Source organism: Culex pipiens, chromosome 3 (assembly GCF_016801865.2).
Source record: "Culex pipiens pallens isolate TS chromosome 3, TS_CPP_V2, whole genome shotgun sequence".
Classification (NCBI taxonomy): domain Eukaryota; kingdom Metazoa; phylum Arthropoda; class Insecta; order Diptera; family Culicidae; genus Culex; species Culex pipiens.
This window is the reverse complement of record NC_068939.1, coordinates 90,800,157-90,817,599: the sequence shown is the minus strand read 5'-3', so window position 1 is coordinate 90,817,599 and position 17,443 is coordinate 90,800,157. Positions and strand designations below refer to the sequence as shown.

At 35.4% G+C, this 17,443-nt stretch overlaps 1 protein-coding gene across 1 annotated transcript in view; it reads left to right on the top strand.

Annotated features, from left to right (window-relative positions):
* The window catches only part of LOC120425140 (uncharacterized), a 36,526-nt gene extending 19,213 nt beyond the window's left edge, over nt 1-17,313 (top strand). Inside the window, exons 3-4 of the mRNA XM_039589567.2 lie at nt 16,289-16,681; nt 16,742-17,313. Of these exons, the coding sequence (XP_039445501.1) occupies nt 16,289-16,681; nt 16,742-16,905 (557 nt within the window). The 3' untranslated portion in view covers nt 16,906-17,313. The remainder of the gene's footprint in view (nt 1-16,288; nt 16,682-16,741) is intronic.
* The last annotated feature ends 130 nt before the right edge of the window (nt 17,314-17,443 follow it).

Genomic DNA, 17,443 nt, shown 5'->3' with positions numbered 1-17,443 from the left:
GGGGAGGTAAGAGATTCCCAAAAAAGTGTCCACGTGGTTTATGGATGGTTTCTTGTCTACCTTTTATTTTATTTTTTGTTTGAAACTGCAAATACAAGATCGTTTAAAATGTTAACGAATCTTAATTCGCACTGAGTAATTTTTCAAAGTTGCACAAACTTGTTGCATGAACTTGTTATTAGATTTTTGTGATGTAAAAAATAGCTAATATATAATTTCCCAGTATCGGGATTTTTGCAATATGATAAATATCGACTCAAAACAACAATTTAGAGTTGTTTTTTTTCCTTTTTAATGTCAACTGTAAATATTCCTTGAAAAATAGTTATCAGGAAATTCCGAATGTTCACATGTGATGGACCTGAACTTAACAAAGATTGCCAAAATTTTTTTGTTATATAATTTAATAATGAGGTTGATGCGAAACACAAAATGACTTATCCACATTAGAAAAGAAAAAATACCTTGATACAGTGATTAAATTAACTTACTAAGAATTTAAAAAAAAGATCATGAGGATTGCTTTGCACGAGAGAGGATATGGAAATTATACTTATCTTTAAAAGGCTTTTCCCTCTTAGAAATAATACATAGAAACAATAAATAATAAATAATGTTTTTCTGATTGGTTCTCATACTTTTGCTTCGATATTCTTAAGTTTAAAATTTCCCGCGAGTCTCGACCAATTTTCCCGGGAATCGAGAGGTCCAAAAATGTTCGATTTCCCGGGATTTTTTCCCCGGGATTTTTTCCCCGGGAATTCCCGCTCGCCACCCTCTACCTCTGGGTTAATGTAGATTTAAAAAGTACATTAAATTTCCCTTGAAATGACATGTTTCAAAAAGTTCTACAGTTGAGTAACAAAAAAAGGTAGAGTTTTTAAAACTTTTTTGAGTGTTTTTTCGATGCAAAATAGGAGTACCCCCAGTGCAAATTAACTCAAACCGCTCAAAATCCTTAAAATAGGTCTCTTCGAGAATTTTAAAATATAACTCTAGATTCCCAGTGATTTCAATTTTGACAAAATGGAAAGCATTGCAGGTAGAAAATAAAGTGCCTAATAGAAATAAAAGAGAAACTGAGAACCCAGCGATTTTCTGTAAAAAAATTGAGCACCTCCAAGATCTTACAGATAAGGTGCTAACAATCTCTACTTCTTCCATAGGTTTTGTCAAAAAATGAACACCTTCCATTTAAACGCTTGGTAAATTTTGAGTGACTAACTGTGAGTGGCTTGTCCTCACTTTCTATTAGGCACTTTTGCTCCGGCAGGCCGATCGTCTCCGATCACTCTTAACTGAAAACATTTTTTCTCTGATGCAATGCGTTATACTCATTGATTTGGGTTGCTTAAAATCAATGTTATCAATTAAATTTTGCATTTATTTTGATTTCATAACATTATAGACACCATTCAAAGAAACTTCCACCAAGAAAAAATCAAATTGATGGCAATTGAGGGCGTGAAGACAAAAAGACTGCCGCTCTGGCATTTTGTGAGAATGGCTCTTCGCTGAGCATGGTAGTGTGTGAGTGAATTTTCGAAGCATTTGGAATAATTTGCAATTCTATCAAATCAGAATTTAGATTACCTGTTATTTTTATTATCAGTTTTTTAAAGACACATTTTTAATTTTAATGCGTTGAAAATATTAAATATTAGAACAATATTTGAACAGATTGAAAAATCTTTTATTTTTGTTGTTATATACCCATTGATGTTCAAAAAATGCAAAACAAATAATTGAAAATTTTCTCCTCGTCACAGAATGTTTATCTTTATTTATAGACCAATCAAATTATAAACGATTCCCAGCAGTCAGCTAAAGAAATGGCATTTTAAAAAAGACCCGAAAAAAAACGAAACTAAACTATTGGCACTACGCCCCCCGGGGCATGGCCTTCCTCTAACGTGGGATTTCTGCTCCAGCGCCTCTGACGAGACAGGAGAAACCGGGACCGACGTTTTACTTCACCATCCGATAGAAGCTCAGTGGATAAGGCGACCCATCTAGTCAAAAACAGGAAGGCACGGTATTTCATATTGAATTTCCCGAAAATGTTGACTCAATTCAAAAACACCAGCTGCCACTGCGACATTCCATAACCTAGTCACGGCGTCCCCCAACCAAAAATCCCGGCCCAAAACATAACTGTTGCATCGCGTCGTTGTTGTTGCGAAATTCAAATTGTAATTGATTTCCCAGGTCAACCCCAAACTCAATCTGACGGCGGCGGCAGCTCCACCCCACCAAATTTATCGTTTCTCTAATGGATGGCGATTGAGGGGTTTGCATGTTGCATTATTCATAACCGGGCCTTCAGGCCCCACAACAACGGGGCACAAAAACAAAGTTGAATATCCTTTCGCCAACCGCGTTTCTGCCCACTGACTGGGTTGGGTTGGGGGACTGACACGTGGGTTGGGCTGCAGTTGAGGCAGTTGAGTGTCATCAATTTTAATAATTAAATAATTTGAGCGGCGACGGCTATGTGGACTTGGTGGGAGAGACTGAATCCTCGGAGGAGCACTGCTGAGCTCCGAAATTTACGGGCATTCCGGGGTTGAGTTTATTTATGAGTATGAAATTGAAAATACTTGTTGAATGTGTGCCCGACGGGGTGAGTAAAGTGAGATTAATGGAGATTATTTGCTTTTTTCATGTTGGCGTGATTAATCGAATATTCAGTTGGATTATCGTGATTCCTTCTACAGTAGTTCAAAAATATTTGGACTATTTGGAACATTGCATGGTATCTAAAATACATGCAACAAGTTCGGGCTCGATTTGGGAAAAGCGCAATTTTCCTAGAAAAACAACAATAACCCAAGCAATAAAAAAGGGTACCCATCAAAAGCTAGCGTGGCGAGAGCGGAAATTGAAAACACCTGATCAAATATTATTGATTAATTTCGGGGCTAACGAACGGTCGGGCATCGCAACTCCACCCCTTTTGGGGCCAATTTCCCACGTGGGTTGTTAGTAGAGGTTATGTTTTTCTGGGGTGGTAGTGCGGGGGCGAAATTCGAAGACAGGTTGATGTCTGTTTTGGTTCGTTGATGTTGTTGAGCCTTATCGATCTGATGGAATCAATACACTCTTTGTTCTGAAGGGGATAGAGATACCTTTATGGTTCAAGGTCCCGCCTTGGGGTACGATTTGGGTGGGGTGTGGGTGGTTGACATGGAACTGACAAACAACTTCTGACATTGTAACGATGATGAGCTCTGGTTGTGGCAGTTCGTGTTTGGATTAGGCCTAGGAGTTTAATGCTCTTTTGTTATTGAAAGCACTTAGTTGAGTAATTTGGTTCTTTGGGTAGTGCCATTGAAGGTAATATTGATTTGTAATTATTAACGTTTTGGAATATTTTTTTTTAATATCAGTCAATCTTCATAAAAAAAAGAAAAAGACAATAAACGAGTAATTATGACGTGTTTACCTTAGCTCATCAAAAGCTCGTTAAAGCGTTCCACAACCCGTCGTTTCCTTCTTTCAATGTCATCGACACAATTTCGACCCACAAAGAAAGTGGGTCAACAAATTACCACAAATCCCCCACCCTAAAATGAGCTGCAATAACTCAAAATAACCGCGTAAACACCTCTCCGCCGTCGTCGTAATTTCTTGACACGAAAACTTGACTTTCCATGCTGCTGCAACGTGGATCCTATGGAACAAGAGTCCGGAAAAATGCTTTCACTCGACGTTCTCTGGGCGGAGATTCCTAACAACAGTTTGCGAGCACAAAAGACCCGGAGAAAACCATGAAAATTTCTTTCGTGGTGCGAAACTAACCGGGGTTGGAAAATTGTAGCCCCTAATGAACCATTTCTACTTTGGACATGTTTGCCGTGGTTAGGCAAAATTTTATTAAATACATTTTTGTTATTTTTTAAAGCAAAATGTATTTTTTGCATTCAATATGGGACCTTATGCCATATGATCATTTTGGCATACTATGATCAAAGGTATACCTACCAGAAAACTTTGTTTGTACACTAGGGTGCCCAGAAAAAAATGACCCTCTGCTCCACAAGTGGGAAACAGTTCATTGGGTTATTTTAAGCATCTGTGCAAATTTTGAGCGAATTTGGTTAAGATTAAACCATTGATACCCGGGCCTAAAGTTGATGAAAAAAATGTTTTCCATACAAAAATGATTTTTTTTTAAATCGCTAATAACTTTTCAGGATCGATTTTTACAGCTTTGGTATGTTCTACAAAGTTGTATGCATAAAATTTCCAATGAGAATCTCACTTCTGGGAATATTTCCATGGAAGTATCGATCCATGAAGACCAAACTGCAAGAATGATGGGTTCTCCTTACTTTTTTCGATTTTTCCCATACAAACTTCACCTTCGAGTATCAATGGGTAAATGTTGACCGAATTTACTCATATTTGGCGCAGAGTCCAAAAAAATGGCTAAAGGAACAATAGTCAGCTTGTGGAGCGAGGTTTTGCGAAAAATTTCCATATTCTGGGCACCCTATTGTACACCCTTAGGCACTAAACACATTATGTGCTAAAATAGGTGAAAAAAATGAAACTTCAGCAAAAACATAGTACAACGTTTTGTTCAGTAACTCATGTCGAACAATTTGCAACAAAAAGCTCATAAATAGATGATTTCTTTAAAAATAGTTCCATGAAAATTACTTTAAAATAGGTTAGGTTATTCAACTAGAGTGAAGAATTAAAAAATGTTTTCAAAATTTAAACAGCTTTCAAATCAAATGATTTTTTTAAATATTGAAGTTTTTCGAGACAATATTTTTGTTGCTAATAAAATATGTGCAATGGTCTTTATGATGAATTTGCTTCCTTTGAAAACTTTTTTCTTGTAAGATAAATATTAGCCCTGAAATAAAAATGAAATATTATTAAAAAAAACTTTCGATATGTTAATGACAATTTTGCCTATTAATTTCTCAAAAATGTAGTGTTTTGTAATCCTTGAAAAAGAAACCATTTTTAAAAAGGAAAAAGAATAAAAACTATTAAAAACTTGAATTAAGCTCTTTTTTTCATTTGTAGCCAACAGTTAAAGTGTTTTTTCATATGTTTCATATGAAGCAGTCATACTTTTGAACGGGTTCTCCGCTCGTGCAAGTTCACACAGCAACACGAAAAATAACAGCTCTGAGAACGAACGCTCGTCTCTAAGAAACGTTCGTTCAGTAGGCTTTTTTGAAACGAACGGAGAACCCAGTTCAGAACTTCAACATTTTCCTTTGATAAGACCTCAGTAGGCTAGCTGAACTTCATTGACTGTAGCCTCTGGCTACAGGCGGGTTCACAGAACGCGTTCCAAACTTTGAAGAGAACGGCACGAAAAAGTGACGTTCTGTTTTTGGAACGAAAACCAATGGCTCCTGCGCGGTGGGTTCAACTCGTTTTGAAGAAAGAGAATGAACGCAGAACGGGTTCCGTTCAAATTGCATGAAGTAAAAAAAAAAATTTGAATGAAATTCAAATCAAATATACATTTCAAATGAAAATCAGAGGGCGATAAAATTATCGTCAAATCGATTTTAAACTATTAAGAATACATTGTTTATTAGTTTTTTCTTTTAAATTAATGCCGTTGCCCCCACCTTTTCAAAATCAGCTCGAAAAATCAGAAAGGGAAAACAAATATTTTTACGGTGCACATTAACTAGAGCTTTTGCATCCCGATTTTTGTTACAAACATTTTAGTATCTTCAAAACTACGGAAACTATCGATATAATTTTGTATTTGTCCCCTAAGCTACTATTTCTATAAAGATTTACAACAAAATTTTGTAAGTTTTTATAATTAGAATATTTCAGGATTTTGTCCGTAAGTTCAACAATTTTGGAATAAGAAAACAACAACTTCTTTGGTTGCTGTGTACCCTTAATTCAAAATGTTGTCGAAAATAGAAGTCTGATCAACCGAAAACAATTTCAAATTTTCCTGCGTTGATTATCACGTTTACCATGTTCAAGCTCGTTTAATTATTTATTTTTTTTTGTAAAATTCCAATGTTTAGTAACGCAGTTTTTTTGCGAAAAAAATCGTCTTTGCTCGGATATTTAGAAAACTTATTCGGCTGGTACAAATTTTATTTAAAGTTTATGTCTCCCCCCCCATCTCCCCCATCCTTCAAAGTTGGCCCGAAAAATCAGGGGACAATTTTTTTCCAGGAAACTTTATTATTTTAATGATAATTTAAGTGCAATCAGTTGAAACCAATTTAAAATGCATTCCCCTGCGTTTAGATTAAATTTTAGCATGTTTGGATTGATCTGCTGAATTTATGAAAATTTTCGATGTTTATTAGGCCGTTGCAAATATTTTTCAAAGTTTATTTCGCCCCTCCCCCCCCCCCCCCCCCTTCAAAGTTTGCCTGAATAATCAGGGGGCAAAATTTATTTTTTTCGAAAAACTTAATTTTTTTTTGAAAATTATAGTTTAATCAACTGAAAACTAATTAAAATGCATTTCCCGCGTTCATAATCATATTTAGCATGTTTGAAATCCTTTGAAAACATTTTAAATTTTCATGAAATACCAATGCACAGTCCCACGAAAAGTTTTTTTCTTGCGAAAAAAAAAATCCGTCAATACCTCGACATTTTCAAAACTAATAATTAGAAAGCAACTGTACCCCTGTAAAAATGTATTTAAAACACTTTTTTCTTTCAAATGTTGATACCTAGGCTTGTAATTTCAATTTTTATATTTTTTTTGCCCCCCCCCCCCCCACGACTTTGGTCATAGCCAAGGGACATAAACTTCAAAAAATATTTGCAACGGCCTTATCGCAAAAAGTTTTTTTTTCGCCAACATTTTTGTTTACGTCAAATTTTATATGTTTTGAAAACTAATGATTGCAAAACAACTGAACTAGTGTAAAATGCATTTTAAAACACTTTTTCCATGCAAATGTTGAAACTATGGCTTGTTATTTCAATATTTATCTATTTTTTTATTTATTTGGTGGATTCGTTTATTTTTGGAAAGCAGCAGTCGGGCAGTTGGGCCAAAATGATCCAAATAGGTTGAGGTACAGGGGTCTCCGTTAAACGAGAAACTTGAATGGAAATAAAAATCGAAATGTATCGTTTTTCCTGAAAGGTGGTGTTGATTTCGCCGAAACATTGGAATGTTTGATTTTCTAGCGTGAAACTAAACGCTCTTCTAGTTAGTCAAAGATTGGTGCGTTGGAAGTGGGGACGCGAAGTCGTAATTATTCAGGTTAATTTTTTTATGTGCTTTTGTGCCGCTGTTCGTATGGGGTGAGTGCATAATTTGTAAAGGTGTTTAAAAAAATATTCGGAGTGATTTTTTTTTTGTGTGCCTTTTGTCGTGAATTGTGTGTGTCTTAATTTATTGTTTTGTGACTTTCAAAGCCCTTCCTATATCATCGTTGATCGGAAGGCACGGCGTCGGGTGGATTGTGTTTAAATTTTTCGAATAAGGTTTTATTTTTTTGCGGTGAAAAAGCCATTTCTATATAATGATCGAAAGACGCACTGACAATTTGGATCGTCGTGTAGTGGAGCAAAATAACTGTGTGTGAGTGATTTTGTGTGCTAACCAGAAAGACCTTCCCATAGCATCGTTGCTCGGAAGGCTCGCCGACGGGTCTGTTATGAAAGTCCTCCCCATAGCGCCGTAGCTCGGGAGGCATCGAAAAGCCAATACCTTATCCTACTAACCAAAAAAAACAAAATAATCACGTGATGCTTGAAGGAGATGCTGTGGATTCAACGGTCTCATGCGGTATCAACAAGTATATAGCGAAAAACTATGTGCTTGATGAGTCTGCAACTTCAACTATCGGACTAACATTCCTCCCTTTCGTTGAACTGCAGGCTTCTTGGGAGGGCGCCGGTATTGACTAATAAAGTAGGGATCTTCAGAGGTTAAACAGTGAACGGATGGTTGGCTCCCACTGATCATTTTTGATTCATTGTTTAACTTCAGCTGATCTGTCAATAACGGAGTAGCAGCTCATTGGCAGTCAACCATGCTCATGCTCAACTAAACGCTCTTCTAGTTAGTCAAAGATTACAAAGTTATCTGCATTGCGGAAAGTTCATTTTTGTACGAAAATAATATTTGTAACCATCTTCAATGTTCAAACATTACTTTTTCCAAAGAAATTGCTAAAAAAGCAGTTAATTTATTGCATTGCTAAGAGTTATTTCATGCAAACCCCGAACCACATCCTTTCAATACACCGGAGAAAGGAAAACCTTGCTCGTGGAGTGCACTTTTTCGCGCTTTCATAATTTTCTCGCCATAATTTGGTGCCCCCAAAGAAACCAAACCGTGCCCGGCTGATGAGGGGGGCCTTGAAGAACTCTTGTTTACTATTTCAAATCCATTTTGTTTGGCGTAAAATTAGAGTGCAATGAGATTTCTTATAGCAATATAATGTTACGAACATTTATAATCATCTCAATTTTGACATTTTGAGCAAAATATCAACTGCTTTTAGAGCTCTGTTGATGTAATCTATCTATATACATAAAAAATTTCGACGGTTTTGTTCGAACGCGAATCAGTTCAATACGGAGCGTCGGATCGATGTGCTTTTTGTTGCGTTGGGTTCGTATAAGCCCAAGGAAGGTTCTAATTGATAACTAATTGACACTTTGGCCACTCTGGAACCGATTCCGGAGCATCGGCAAATTGTATGGAGAAAGTTACGTAAAATCATATTTTGATCACAGGAGGCTGAATAGGCAAAAAATCAAAAAACCCCAAACAAAAAAAAAGGCAGAACGAAGTTTGTCGGGTAAGGCTTGTTTGTAATAATTATTGACATATTGAAATCATGCAACAATTTTTCCTTCAGTGCATTCGTTAACGGCGGCGGCTCCGTTACCGCGAGCCTAATGTGGAAAAGGTGCACTAATGCCTTTTGATTCCTGTTTACATGCTTCCACCCCCATTTCTAATGGAACTCAACCACGTGAAAATCTGTGAATAGACCTCGAGCGCAGGATGCCACCACGTGCATTCGACACGTGCACCGCCTGCTCTGCTCGGCGGTTTGTCGTGGCTGGGAACTGCACGGAAAGAAAGCGTTACTCGCAAATGAATATTTTTGTTTGGATATTTCAAAAAAACAACTAAATAGATTGTATGAACTTTCCGTTAGAGGGGAAAGTAAAAACCTGAAGAATAGAAATCAACATCAGGGTATGGGGAAACTGTCTCACTTTTCCTCCTCTGTCAAACAAACCAAAGTCAGAAAGGAAAAACATTTTCCGCCAGTTGCATGCTTTTCCGAGTCGAGACTGTTGTACATAGATACGTTCACATCGACCTACATATTTTTTCCTCTAGTTTCTTTTGTACGTTTCAGGGAAAAAAGAGAAAAACTCTGTGGCGCTTTTACTACCACTGACTGACTGTTGTTGATGTTTACCATTTGTAGAGATTGAATGGACACGGTGTTGTGAAAGGGTAGGCTCTTACAAAAGAGAACAAACTAGTGCAAAGGTCTGTTATGCTGAGTTGGTACTTAACGAAAAACTAAAGTCCAACATAGACCAACTACAATCAGCTGACCCTAGACCCTAGCCCAAGATTGCAACAGACGAGTTTTCCCGCCTCAAATCCACCACCCAGCGCCTAACCCTTCACAAAAAATACACTTGAATGTTAATTAATGTAATTTACGTTGCAGCGAGTCAAGAGCTGGACGTAAAATGCAGCTCACTGTTTGCGCTGGAAAAATCCCCTCCCGGGAAGGATGTTATTTATGGCTTCCCCGTCTGGTCGTTTGGCCTGTTGGTCAAAACATGGTCCAGTTTTTTCTTCATTTTTTGCCCTCTTTTTCCCACAAACCACAGCCAATCCTGCAATTGAAAACCTCACGAGAGTGCGACCCGGTGGCAACCTGATGGGTTTCCACGATGGGAAACTGTGACTGGCTTGGCCAGCCGGAAATGCACCGAAAAGCAGCGTACGTGGGCCAGTCTTTGGTCTGTGCGGGGGTGTATTTAATGTGTTTTTCCATTTGTGTGAAGAGAACTTTTGAGAGGGTTTTTATGGCAAGGCGACGAAAAAAGCCAAAATATCACGTAATCCTGAGATTAAATGAAATTATACTAGCTGTTGAAGGCACTTACTGGAACACTTTGCCTGACAAAAAAAAAACAAAGGATATTTAGGTACGAATCTGAAATCATTTTACAAAATCATAAGCTAAAGTTTTCTTAACATTATTTTGTAAACATACAATAACTTCATTTACTTCTTTTTTGCACACATATTCAAAAAAATGCAAAGTAATCCACTTTAACGACCCCCGGGTCTTTTGTGGTCTCTGTTGCAAGTTTCTGCTCATTTCTAGGCGTCCGAAGGTTATGTGTGGTGAGTCACTCAAATTCTCTTTTACGCTAATGGACCGACGTTTTACTTCCCCATCCGATAGAAGTAGAGGGTGACGATTCTCGAGATTTTCAATTTCCCGAGAATCGAGAGTTGCATTTTGCAATTTCCCGGGAATTCCCGGGACCCGGGAGTTTTTTAACTATGCCAATAGTGCCAATAATTCATAAAGAAAAGTAATAAATGTGTTTCTTTGCAATGAACAATTACAATAAATTCATACTTATTCAATAAAACTTTGATTAGTAGCCTCATTATTTTCGGAAATTGTCTACCTTTTATTTTTTCCTGAATCTGCAAATACAAGATCATTTCTTGAGTTTTTTGGGACTCTTAATTGTAGTTTAAAATGTTTACAAATCTTAATTCGTACTGAGTGATTTATCATAAATTGCACAATCTTGTTAATAGATTTTTGTGATGTAAAAATATAGCTAACATATAATTTTCCAGTATCGGGATTTTTGCAATATGATACATAAGGACTCAAACAACAATTTAAAATTGTTTTTTTTCCTTTTTGAGGTCAACTGGTAAATATTCATTGAAGAAAAAGTTATCAGGAAAATCCGAATGTTCATATGTGGCGGACCTTTACTTTATGACTTATTGACATCGAAAAAGAAAATTACCTTGATACAGCGAAATTAACTTAGCATTACAAAAAAAAAATAGATTAAGAGGGTTGCTATGCTCGAGAGAGGATATGTAAATTATACTTTTCTTGAAAAGGCTTTTCCCTCTTAGAAAAAAATAATAGAAACAATAACTGCTAAGTATGCTTATGTTAAAATTTACACTTTCTGAATTAGAAGATTAGATATGCATTGATTTATTCAAACTTGAACATCGAATATTTAACATCCAATGACAAAAATTTGAATTTTTCAAATGTTTTTCTGATTAGTTTATATAATTTTGCTTCGATATTCATAAGTTTAAAATTTCCCGGGAGTCTCGACCAAATTTCCCGGGAATCGAGAGGACTAAAAATGGTCGATTTCCCGGGAAATTTTTCCCGGGAATTCCCGCTCGTCACCCTCTAGATAGAAGGCGTGGTCAGGCAAATCTCGTCTCGAAAAATGTTACCGGGTCCGTCTGGGATTGAACCCAGGCCATACTGGGGTTCAGAGGCTACCACGCTAACCACTAAACCACCGGACCCGGCACAACGGTTTAAATAAAGAAGATTTAAAAGGCATCTGGGCTTAAACACTTATTTTAGACATTTTTTAACGTTTTGCTAGAGTTTGAAAATTCGAAATTATTTTTAACTACTAAGACTGAAAAATCTTACAAAAAAATATATTTCTTATTTTTTTTAGAATTCTTTAGAATGTTTTAATCCAAAGTGGTGGCCAAAAAAGCGATAAGTAAATTTTGAGAAAATGCATTTGATAATTTAATGGGCAATTAACCTGAACCAACCATGAAAACTGACCTAAATGGAATCACAGAACTCAAATATTATGTTGAAAGCAAGAAAATTTAAAATATGATTTATTTATCCTATGTCCCATACCACTCTTCGAATAGTTGGACTTCGGATAATGTAAACATCGAAGTATCGAGTCTGGACTGTAATATATATATATTTTTAAATCTCTTGTATCAGATCCTAAACATTCGCATAAAAGATGCCTTTTTCAGTCCTAAACATTTTTTTCCAATATTCAAAAATACGTATTTTGCAAGGTTGTTAACGACAAAATTATCGAGGCTCGATAACGATAACGATCGTTATTTCGATAATTCTGTCGGCGATAAGATAACTCATTATTAATATCGATTAATTCAACCATATCATGTTAAATTTTCAATGCTTTCACTAATAATATATTTTCATGACAATCTAGTAAGTTTCAAAGTATAAAATGTACTCAAAATTGCGCATGAGCATGAGCATGAGCATGAGAGATCACCCATGGTTGCCCCTCCGTTGCTGAACAGAACCGTAATATCCTTTCCCTTATCAACAGAATGTATGAATGCGTTGAAAAGATAAAACACACCAACGGCGCCCGCCATGTCAGTTTGTAGACCTCGATTTTAAGGGACGGGAATGTTAGTTAGCGCAGGTTGCTACTAGGGCAGCTGATTTACTCTGTGCTTACACCCCACAAGCGCCAGAAACCTGAAAATTTGTTACTAGGATAGGGTGTTTGGTTAGGATTCATCATAGAAGATGATGATGCGACCCAAAATCATAGTGTTTGTTGAACGGTATTATGTATTATTCTCAAGGCAAGCAATCGGATGCTGCGGATGAGACATTTCCCGTTTATCGGTTGTTTAATTTTAAATGAAATGGTTTAGTCTTAGACAGCCGGCTGTGGAAAGATAGAACCAAAATCATTTGTAATTAAAAAATGAAGGATTAAACAACGTAATTTTCAACTTGAGCTGATTTCACGAGTTTTCAACGATTGATGTTTAGTGAGGTACTGTTTAACTTTGCGAACGACGAGTTACGTTGTTTATCGAGATGAAATGGTATGATAGGGTTTTGTTGTTGTTGCACACCGCGACGGACACGAAAAATCTTGCGACCCGACGGAAAGGCATCGCAAATCGGACTCTATAAAATGTACTCAAAATTGTTAATAAAGTGCTGTATTTTTTCGAAAGTATTCAAAATTTCATAATTTGCAATATGGGTATCAAAAGAAGCGAAATTTTGCATGCTTTTCACTTCATTAGAGTTTTTTTAAATACTAAAATTTTCAAAATAAACGTACCAAAGGAAGCGATATTTTGTATGCTTTTTTCAGTTTATTAGAAACATTTTTGAAAAATACTAAAATTTTCACAGTTCTCCGAATTTTTTTGAAAAAAAGCTTAAATTTTCAAAATAAGCAATATGGGTATCAAATGGAGCCGAATATTTTAAAAGGGCACATAACTTTTGTAAACAATAGTGTATCCCTTTCACTCAAATGACAGTTTACATAAGGTGTGAAAGGGACACACTCTTGTTTAAAAAAGTTATGTGCCCTTATGAAATGGCAAGCACGAAATGAAACGGAATTTGTTTTGCTTTTTATTGCATATTGCATTTTTTTTTTAAATTGAGTATTTTAGAAAAAATACGGTAATTTTTGAAAATTTTAGTATTTTCAAAAAAAAAAAACTTTAATAAATTGAAAAACCAAATTTCGTTTCGTTCAATACCCATATTGCAATTTATGAAAATTTGTGTATATTCGAAAAAATACGGAATTTAACGAAATTTTATGAAAATTTTAGTATTTACAAAAATACTTTAATAAAGTGAAAGAAAAACACAAAATTTCACTTCGTTTGACAAATATGAAAATTTTGATATTTTCGAAAAAATACGGTATTTTTGGATGTAGGATATTTTTACATAACGAATGTATGGACAAGTTTAACCCACTACAACCCAATCCCGCCTCTATGCGGGCTTCGATCAAATCGAATCGCCAAAAAATATTTTTTTATTGATTTTTGATTTAAAACAAAATGACTGTTAACGGTGCACATCAATTAGATCTTCTGCACCCAGATTTTTGATACAGACATTTGAGTATCTTCAGAACTACGGGAACTACCGATATTTTTTTTATTCATCACCTAAGTAATTATTTCCATAAAGATTTACAACAAAATTTGTGAATTTTCATAATCAAATTATTTCAAGATTGGGTCCGTAAGTTCAACAATTTTCGAATAAGAAGCCAACAACTTCTTTGGTTGCTGTGTACCCTTAATAAGTTTGACATGTTTGTGTGACTTTGCCAACATTTAAAAATATATAATTTTTATGAGGTCAACTTTGGCTCTGTTTCTTACTTACATTTCTGGAGTTTTTTTTTGTTGAAAAGGTCCATAAACCAAATTTCCAGTTTTGCTTTTTGAGTGTTTTTTAATACCCCTGACGGCGGTTTCAAAAACACTTGATTTCCTCTATATTATGTGAAATTAAGTTTGTAATGTTTGTAGTCTAGCAGATTATGCATTTAAATATTTTTTTACAATATAAATGATAACGGTATCTTTGTATAGTAGAATATGAGAAAAACAAACAAAAAATTTAAGAAAGTGAATTTAGAAACATGAAAAAACTAGATAGGCAAAAGATAATGGAGCAATTCTCTCAGATTTCGGTCATTCGATTTTTTTTGTAATTTTTAATCCGGCTGGAACTTTTTTGGTGCCTTCGGTATGCCCAAAGAAGCCATTTTGCATCATTAGTTTGTCCATATAAATTTCCATACAAATTTGGCAGTTGTCCATACAAAAATGATATATGAAAATTCAAAAATCTGTTTCTATTGAAGGGATTTTTTGATCGATTTGGTGTCTTGGACAAAGTTGTAGGTATGGATAAGGACAACATTGTAAAATAAATGATACAAGGTAAAACAAAATTTGGCGATTTTTATTTTAACTTTTTGTCACTAAAACTTGATTTGCAAAAAAACACTATTTTTATTTTTTGATATGTTTTAGCAGACATAAAATGCCAACTTTTAAGAATTCCAGGTTGTGCAAAAAATCTTTGACCGAGTTATGAATTTTTTAATCAATACTGAATTTTTCAAAAGATCAAAATATTGGTATTTCAAAAAATCGAAATTTTGAAAAAAAATATTTTTGAAAAGCTGAGAAAATTCTCTATATTTTGCTTTTTTGAACTTTGTTGATACGACCTTTAGTTGCTGAGATATTGCCATGCAAAGGCTTAAAAAGCAGGAAAATTGATGTTTTCTAAGTCTCACCCAAACAACCTACCATTTTCTAACGTCGATATCTCAGAAACTAATGGTCCGATTTACAACGTTAAATTATAAAACATTTGTGAAATATTTTTAAAATTTTCAAATCAAGACTAACATTTCAAAAGGGTGTAATATTGAAAGTTTGGTTCTCAGCTTTTCAAAAATATTTTTTTCAAAAGTTGGCAAACATGTGCACTAGTTTAAAAAAATGGAAAACTGCGACTATTTTCAAAAAAAAAATACCTAAAAATTGCTATAACTTGAAAACGGTGCACTTTATGAAAATTTCACTGAAATACTTTTTGATTGGAAATTTGATTTTACATCGAAAAATGAAGTTTTGATTGAAAATTTGATTTTACATCGAAAAATGAAGTTGACAAATTTTTGCGACCAATATTTCGATTTTTTTTTAAAAACAGTATTGATTAAAAAATTCATAACTCAGACAAAGATTTTTTGCACAACCTGAAAATTTCTGAAAAGTTGGCATTTTATGTCCCCTAAAACATAAAAAAAATCAAATAAATTAAATAGTGTTTTTTTGCAAATCAAGTTTTAGTGACAAAAAGTTAAATTAAAAATCACCATTTTTTTTTAAAGTGTATAATTTTTTTTTCAATGTAGTCCTTATCAATACCTACAACTTTGCCGAAGACACCAAATCGATCAAAAAATTCCTTCAAAAGATACAGATTTTTGAATTTTCATATATCATTTTTGTATGGACAGCTGCCAATTTTGTATGGAAATTTATATGGACAAACCAATGATGCAAAATGGCTTCTTTGGGCATACCGAAGACACCAAAAAAGTTTCAGCCGGGTTAAAAAATACAAAAATTAAAACAAAAAGATCGATTTAGTAGAGAACTGCTCAATGATAGAAAGTGGTAGAATAAGCCAAATACTATCAAAATAAACAAAAACTAAAAATAAAACATGAAGAACATAAAACAAAAGATGCAAAGTTTATCCTAGAACAAAAGTTGCTCAAAATGACCTCCAGAACACAGACAAAATAAAAAAAATTAAAAAAATTTGCATTAGAGGGTTAAACTAAATAAAAAAAAATGTAAAAAAAGATACGAAATTCTAAAAAATTACTCAAAATGTAACCTTTTTTCCAAAATATAACCATGTTCGTTTTCTCCCATTTCCAGACGTTGGTGAACAGGTGAAAGGAGCAGTTCAAAACGTGGCCAGCGAAATCGAAGGCGTCTTGGGAGGCAAAAAATCTACCAAAGAAGACTCGGATCACATGAACGACAGCGACCATCCGCAGATAAACGGCAATGACAGCTCGGACTTTAAGATCATCCCCCTCAAAGACAAGCAAGCAAGTTTGGACGAAAACATGGAAAACATGAAAAACAACATGCTCACAAAGGCGCAAAGCTTCGGCGACGAAGCGGACAAGATGGCGGACGACATCATGAAGGAAACGGAGGACCTCATCCGGGACGCGGAAACCGGAATCGCGGATTGCGCCAACGAAATGACCACCCGGATCACGTCCTCCGAGGACGGCACGATCGAAATTCTCAACTTGGAAGGTAACCCACCGCACTCACTCACTCCGACACACTCAATTGATAGCTTGACCTCTTCACCAGAACCGGAAATCGAGCGAATACTGGACAACGACCCCAAGTGTCCGCCGACGCCGGAAGCCACCATGAACAGCTTGCTGTCCTCGTCGGACGGAGGCGCCACCGAGTCCGAGGCCGCCGATTCCGCCGCGACCGTCGTCGAGGCCAAGCAGCGGGAAGCAGCGTGAGTAGGGCACTAAGCAGGGCACCGATCACAGCACAAACACCCCCCACGACAAAAAAAAACAACAACAATCCTTCCCCCTTTAAAATTAATACAAAACCAACATTTGCGCAAGAAAAAAACGCACAAAACTCACACAAAACACAAAAAACACCTCCCTCATCTGGTAGCGGTTGCAATACACGAAATTAACAGAAAATCAATATCCTTAAGAATTTCTGCAACATTTTTGTACAAATTTTTATAAACTGAAGATATTTTTAAAACCCCAATGTCCTTAAAACAAATTTAAACATGCCTCTAGATAGTTTGTAAGAAACAGTTTAGCTTTTTTTGTAAATACAGAACATCATATCAAGCTGGTTAAGTTTATTCGATTTACTTTGGTTACTTTCGTTACACTAACATTCAATTTCTCAGTTCAGTATCACTCAACTGTCGATACATTTTGTATGACGAAAACGTGAAAATGGAAGTGCAATATATTGTAAATAAAGATGAGATCATACTAATAAATCTTAATGTTGTAAATTATCTCTCTC